The sequence below is a fragment of the Colobus angolensis genome, unplaced genomic scaffold (genome assembly GCF_000951035.1).
Source record: "Colobus angolensis palliatus isolate OR3802 unplaced genomic scaffold, Cang.pa_1.0 Scaffold267, whole genome shotgun sequence".
NCBI lineage: Eukaryota > Metazoa > Chordata > Mammalia > Primates > Cercopithecidae > Colobus > Colobus angolensis.
The window spans coordinates 845,988-852,544 of NW_012115899.1; the positions used below are offsets into that span (position 1 = coordinate 845,988).

Here is a 6,557-nt window from a genome sequence, read left to right on the forward strand (position 1 = left end):
TTCTCTGGGCCTATTTCCCCTCTGGGTAACTGGAGTGGTGGTAGCTGGATTTTCTGTTTTTCTCTTAGGGGAGCGTATTAGCTTTCCTAATGGGGCTTTAAAGTGTATGTGTGAACAGCTGGACACGCGAGCGCACACACGCCCGGGCACATGCACACGCCTGGGCACACGTACTCGCGCGCGCGCGCGCACACACACACGCCTGGCCACACATGCGCACGCACACACACACCTGGGCACACACACACGCGCGTGCACAAACACACGCCCGGGCACATGCACACGCCGGGCCACACGTACTCACGCGTGCACACACACTCTGCAGCCTCAGTCTCACAAAGTCTGATCCTGGAGGGCGGGGAAGCGGTTCCAAAACACCAGGCTCCAGGGTCTGAAAGACCCGCCTTTCCCGGAAATTGCTTATCCACAAGGTGTGGCTACAAACAAACATGGCTGATTGTTTAACAAACCTGGAAGAGATGATCACGTGACCACTGTTTCCTCTGAGATGCAAGAGGCCAGATAACTGCAGTGGTGCTAGGCTCTGGGGAGACCTCTGCAGGATTTGTGTGGTTTGTCAAGGTTCACTTGAAATGGGAATTTAAGATGTATCTGGGCCAGGCACGGCGGCTCACGCCTGTAATCCTAGCACTTTGGGAAGCCAAGGCAGGTGAACCACGAGGTCAGGAGCTCGAAACCAGCCTGGCCAACATGGTGAAACCCCGTGTCTACTAAAAATACAAAAAAATAGCTGGGCGTAGTTGCGGGCGCCTGTAATCCCAGCTACTCGGGAGGCTGAGGCAGGAGAATTGCTTGAACCCGGGAGGTGGAGGTTGCGGTGGGCTGAGATGGTGCCAGTGCACCCCAGCCCCAGCGACAGAGTGAGACTCTGTCTCAAAACAAAAAACAAACAAAAAAAAGTATCTGATTTTTGTATTTGACCCAACAGGCAAGCTGAGGATGAAATGCATGGGCCCGGCATCCTGGAAGTGCTAAACACGGCTCTTTATGGAAGGAATTCCAGAGATGTTTTGGGCAGTAGGAGAATCGCTAGAATGGCACGGGTCTCAAAGAGGCCTGCGCTGAAGGTCAGTCCTCCTACAAGGACGTGTAAACTCCATCCCAGCCTGTGTTCCAAGTGACCCCTAGCCCTGCGGGGCTGTGGCACCTTGTTCCTCAGCCCCTCTCTAAGGGACAGGTTTTCTCATCTTACAAGGGGATGCTGGGCAGACTCCTCAGATGATCTGTGCCTGGCAGAACCAGGTACAGCAGGGTGGCCACCTCTTCTGCTTTCCCGCTATTTCCCAGGACCCAGGACTCTCTCTGTGAGGTCCACAGGCAGAGGCATAAGCCATTATTCTTTTTTTTCAGGGGTGGGACAGAGTCTTGCTCTGTCGCCAGGCTGCAGTGTAGTGGCGCAGTCTTAGCTCACTGCAACCTCTGGCTTCTGGGTTCAAGTAATTCTCCTGCCTCGGCTTCCTGAGTAGCTGGGACTACAGGCACCCGCCATCATGCCCAGCTAATTTTTGTATTTTTTTTTTTTTTAAGTAGAGATGGGGTTTCACCATGTTGGCCAGCATGGTCTCAATCTACTGACCTTGTGATCCGCCCGCCTTGGTCTCCCAAAGTGCTGGGATTACAGGTATGAGCCACTGCACGCGGCCTTCTTTTTTTTTTGAAGTCAGGGTCTCACTCTGTTTCCCAGGCTGGAGTGAAGTGGTGTGATCATAACTCATTGTAGCCTTGACCTCCTGGGCTCAGGTGATCTTCCTGCCTCAGCTTCCCAAGTAGCTAGGACTATAGGCACGAGCCACTGCACACAGCTAAGTTTTAAAAATTATTTTTTAATAGAGATGGGGTTTCACTACGTTGCCCAGGTTGGTCTCAAACTCCTGGCCTCAGCAGATCTTCCTGCTTTGGCCACCCAAAGCTCTGGGATTATAGGTGTGAAGAGCCACTGCTCCAGCCTGAGCCAGTCTTTAAGATATTATCCCAGGTTGTTGGGGCTCTACAGTTTGACTTTGAGAATCAGCTGCATAGTCTGACTTTAAGAACCAACTGTTCCCTTTGCTGATACAGGAAAGGGTACAGAGATACCAGGGCAGAAGGCCAATTATTTGTGGAACTATCTGGCTCTTTGCCAAACACCTGGATCCCAGACCTGGGTCCACTCCACCACCCCAGGGGTCACATGGCTGAGGGGCAAACAGAGACACATGGTCTGACTGGTACTAAACCCTTGGCAAGAAACATATCAGATGACTACTTCCTCTAGCCACCATTTCCCTCTTTACAAAGCTGACATGTCATTTCTAAACTTACCACATTTCTCTACGAGCTTCAGGGGAAAAAGGATAAAAATAGCCAGCCAATTCCTTATCATGTTTCCCGATTTCTCAGAACTAGGAAGAAAAATAGCGAGAGAAGTTCAGGTGAATGTCGAATCAGCTCAGCTCCCTGTAGACGATCTGCCCTCCGGAGCATGGATGGCTCATAAAGGACTCCCACTTGGCAGCTCTGACCTCAGGGCTTTGCATCACAGCCTCAAGAGGGCCACCCAGAGAGGACTTATCTTTCTTTGATACATGGGGAAACGGGCTCGGGGAGCCAAATGAGTTCTGTAAAGTACCCCCTGTGGAAGTGAACAAAGACCAGAATTTTTCCCTCCTCAACTGCTTTTAGCAAAAACTTCATTAGCAGAAAGGATGCAATTTTACTGGCCTGAGATTCTTTTTCTCCAGAAGTTGTTAAAACTGTGGTCAGATATTTGACATTGTGAACCTACAAACCTCAAGGAAATTAGTTTCCTTTCCTGTCCTGGGATAAGAGTCTAAGGGTTGATGACACCAACTGACCCTTAAGACTTAAAAAAAAATTTTTTTTTAATACACATATTAAAATTTTTTTTTTTTTTTTGAGACAGAGTCTTGCTCTGTTGCCCAGGCTGGAGTGCAGTGCTGTGAACTCAGTTCACTGAAACCTCCCCTGCTGGGTTCAAGCAATTCTCCTGCCTCAGCCTTCTGGGTAGCTGGGATTACAGGTGCCCGCCACCATGCCCAGCTAACTTTTGTATTTTTAGTAGAGATGGGGTTTCGCCACGTTGGCCAGGCTGGTCTCGAACTCCTGACCTCAAGTGATCTGCCCGCCTCAGCCTCCCAAAGTGCTGGGGTTACAGGTGTGAGCCACCGTGCCCGTCAAGACTTTATTTGACAAGTGTCACTATTTCAGGACTGGCTGGGGTCATTCACAAGGAGGACTCGGGGAGGGATGAGCCCCAGAGCAACTCCTTGGTTTAGCGTGGACGATGGGGAGCTGCATTCCTGTAACCCCAACACACAGCAGGTGAACCGTGGGTTAAGAGCAAGCAGGCGGGCATGGATTTCTGTAGCTTGGTCTCTACGCTGCCTCAGTACACAGTGCTCAGGTCCTCCCACGCTGACAGCCTCCTGGGGCTCCTGCAAACTGTGGCGAGCTCTGGGTAAGGTCTGTATGGAGAGATCCCTGCTCCTACTCTGATTTCAGTTTCTCAAGGCCTCCAGCATCTCCTGACAACTCCCTTACATACTCCTCAAGAAGTCTCCCTGGCTGCTCCAGCTGTCTGACCTCTGTTGGCCCCTGTCTCCTCCAGGGTTCTCTCTTCGGCTGCTGCAGCTCTGCCTCATCTGAGACCCTTCCCACTGGCCAGGAATGACAGCCCACCCACGCTCTGGCCTCCCCTGGGGGACTTGCCCTTGGCGCTGGATTCCTGTGCTCTGACCTTGGAGGAACTGCCCTCCTGTGTGTATGGAATGACCACAGGCCTCCCTCTCACTCTTGCTGCTCTCCGCTCCTCATACCTGCCCTGTGACCTCAAGTTCGGGATTCAGTTTGTTGCCCTGGGCACAGTCTGGTTTTTCTCCAGAAATTAGATGCAGAATCAGGCCTAACCAGCTTCTCAAACTCACAGACTGGGTCAGCAAATATCCCCATGCCTCAAAGGCTGAGACACCTGGAGGAACGATGCCAGCAGAGACAAAATGACATTGAGAGGTAAGTCAATTAAAATGTTAAAAAACATCAGATTAGGCTGAGCGCAGTGGCTCGTGCCTATAATCCTAGCATTTCGGAAGGCAGAGGCAGTTGAATCACTTGAGGTCAGGAGTTCGAGACCAGCCTGGCCAACATGGCAAAACCACGTCTCTACTAAAAATCCAAAAATTAGCTGGGCATGGTGGCATGTGCCTGTAGTCCCAGCTACTTGGGAGGCTGAGGCAGGAGAATCGCTTAAACCCGGGAGACGGAGGTTGTAGTGAGCCGAGGTTGCACCATTACACTCCAGCCTGGGTGATAAGAGTGAAACTCCATCTCAAAAACAAACAAAAATCTAGATTGATAATTACATAAAACTGGTGGCTTGTGAAAGCTACAAGATAGAAATGAAGTATCTCCTGACAATGGGCTCTGTCTGGTGTGCCCTTCCTATGTAAGTTCTAACAATTGTCCAGGCCTCATTCAGGTGTCACATGTTTCACCCATTCAGTCCCTTCCCAGGAGCAACCTGGGGCTATGGGTCTCCTGTGGCAGCTCCTCTCTGCCAGGTATGAGTTAGTCCTGTCCTCGTTCTACGACCTGGAACTCCCTGGGTCTCCTGCTTTTGGAGAGGGTGTACAAATAGTGGTAAGGGCTGCGTACACTGGAGACAAGTTTGAACCTGGGTTCGCGTTTATAACTTATGTAACCATGTGGTGCTAAACAGGGACGGTGGTAACTACCTCATAGGACTTAAATGAGGAGATGTAAAGCATGCATTGTCAAGTGGGACTAAAATTGGCTGGGAGTAGGCCGGGCGTGGTGGCTCACGCCTGTCATCCCAGCACTTTGGGAGGCCGAGGTGGGCAGATCACCTGAGGTCCGGAGTTCAAGACTAGCCTGGCCAACATGGTGAATCCCCGTCTCTACTAAAAATACAAAAATTAGCTGGGTGTGGTGGCTCGGGCCTGTAGTCCTAGCTACTTGGGAGGCTGAGGTAGGAGAATCACTTGAACCCGGAAGGCGGAGGTTGCAGGGAGCTGACATGGAGCCACCACACTCCAGCCCAGGGCGACAAAGGCTAGAGACACAAAAAAAAAAAAAAAAAAAAAAAAAAAAAAAAAAGCTTGGGGTGGTGGGGAAGGTGGTGGTGAAAAAAAAATCTAGCTATTACAATGGTTTGTGGTCACGAAAAACAAATACCCAGTGTACTAGTGGTATTAAATTTTATGGGAGAGGGGTGGGTAGGAATAAGGAGGTTGAGAAACAAGGATATGAAGTGGTTACCTCTGCTGCTTAGGGCGCGTAGCGAGCTCTCACAAAGCACGGTTATCCTCCTCAATGTTACTGGAAGAGCCAGGGCTCAGGAGTCCTCCCTTCGCCCTGAGTGAAAACCCGGAGGGGAGGGTGGGGTCTCGTGCTGCTCAGTCCCCCGGAGCCCCGCACTCTGCACGTCAACCGGCGCCCTCGCAAAGGTCCTCTCACCGTCTCCAAAGCAATCTGCAAATTCCCCAACCCAGACCCAGGCGGCAACTGAGCAGAAGGGAACGGGCTGGGAACGGCACCTACCCCGGCAGCCCACTGTCCCTGGCTCCGCTGACCAGCGCTCGGGCCCTTCCACCCCGGGGTTGTCCGGTGTCGCGAGGCCAGCACTGGTGGCGGGGAAAGGAGCCCGGCGCGGCTGAGGGCGCTGGACCCCCCGGTAGGCTGCCCCGCTGACCTGCTGTCCCTCAAGGGGCCCGCCTGGGAAACGGGAGGCTGCGTCCGCTCTCACCTGAGCCCCCCAGCTCGGGGAACCGCCCTCAGGGGACGCAGGAGCCTCGCCAGGTGCCGGTCTGGAATGCACCGTGTTCCCCGGCCCGGCTAGACTTTGGGAGAGGCGGGTCCGCTGTCACCTGACCTCTGCCACCTGACTCGTGGGGTCCGATCTCAGCGAGGTGCGCTCTGGGAGTTGTAGTTTCCACGCGTCTTGGCCGGAGAAAGCGCAGCTGGGTCGGGTCGGGGCGCAGGGATGGGGGCTTCGGCGTGAGGGAGGATGAGGCCGCTGCCAGTGACACAGAAGCTCTTGGAGCCGCCAGCGTTTCCCGGCTGGTTAGCGGTGCTCAGACAGCCCTCCAATGGGCTGAAACCAGAGTCCTGCGGGGCGGGGCCCCCTTTAGGTCCCGCCTTCTGTCGACTCTCCGCCTATAGTTGGGACCCGCCGCGAGGGTTGCGTGGAAACCCACCTAGCCCGGCCAATGGGAAGACGAGGAACCTCCATGTAGCTGAAAGATTGGCTCGCCTTTCCCGGCCAATGGGAAGACGAGAAACCTCCATGTGGGCTGAAAGATTGGCAGGCAACTCCCGAGTGAAAGCCGCGGACCTGTGGGACCGCTGGCTGCAGACCGGAGCTGTGCGGGTCGGGGAGATAATGGCTGCGCCGCCGATCACCCTCGGCATTGACCTGGGCACCACATCTGTGAAGGCAGCTCTGCTGAGGGCCGCGCCCGACGAACCATCCGGGTTCGCGGTGCTGGCGAGTTGTGCCCGCGCTGCGCGGGCAGAGGCGG

At 53.7% G+C, this 6,557-nt stretch overlaps 2 protein-coding genes across 4 annotated transcripts in view; one reads left to right on the forward strand and one right to left on the reverse strand.

Moving 5' to 3' along the window:
• Positions 1-6,136, reverse strand: part of CTNS (cystinosin, lysosomal cystine transporter) — a 37,562-nt gene extending 31,426 nt beyond the window's left edge. For 2 of the 3 annotated variants that reach the window (XM_011947478.1, XM_011947476.1), the window contains exons 1-3: positions 5,783-6,136; positions 5,296-5,508; positions 2,323-2,402 (exon numbers count right to left, since the gene is read on the reverse strand). In XM_011947478.1, coding sequence (XP_011802868.1) covers positions 2,323-2,327 — 5 coding nt within the window. In that variant the 5' untranslated portion in view covers positions 2,328-2,402; positions 5,296-5,508; positions 5,783-6,136. The remainder of the gene's footprint in view (positions 1-2,322; positions 2,403-5,295; positions 5,509-5,782) is intronic. The other variant, XM_011947477.1, reaches the window with a different exon arrangement.
• A 227-nt stretch (positions 6,137-6,363) lies between these two features.
• Positions 6,364-6,557, forward strand: part of SHPK (sedoheptulokinase) — a 31,972-nt gene continuing 31,778 nt past the window's right edge. The window contains exon 1 of the mRNA XM_011947479.1: positions 6,364-6,557. Within this exon, the coding sequence (XP_011802869.1) occupies positions 6,419-6,557 (139 nt within the window). The 5' untranslated portion in view covers positions 6,364-6,418.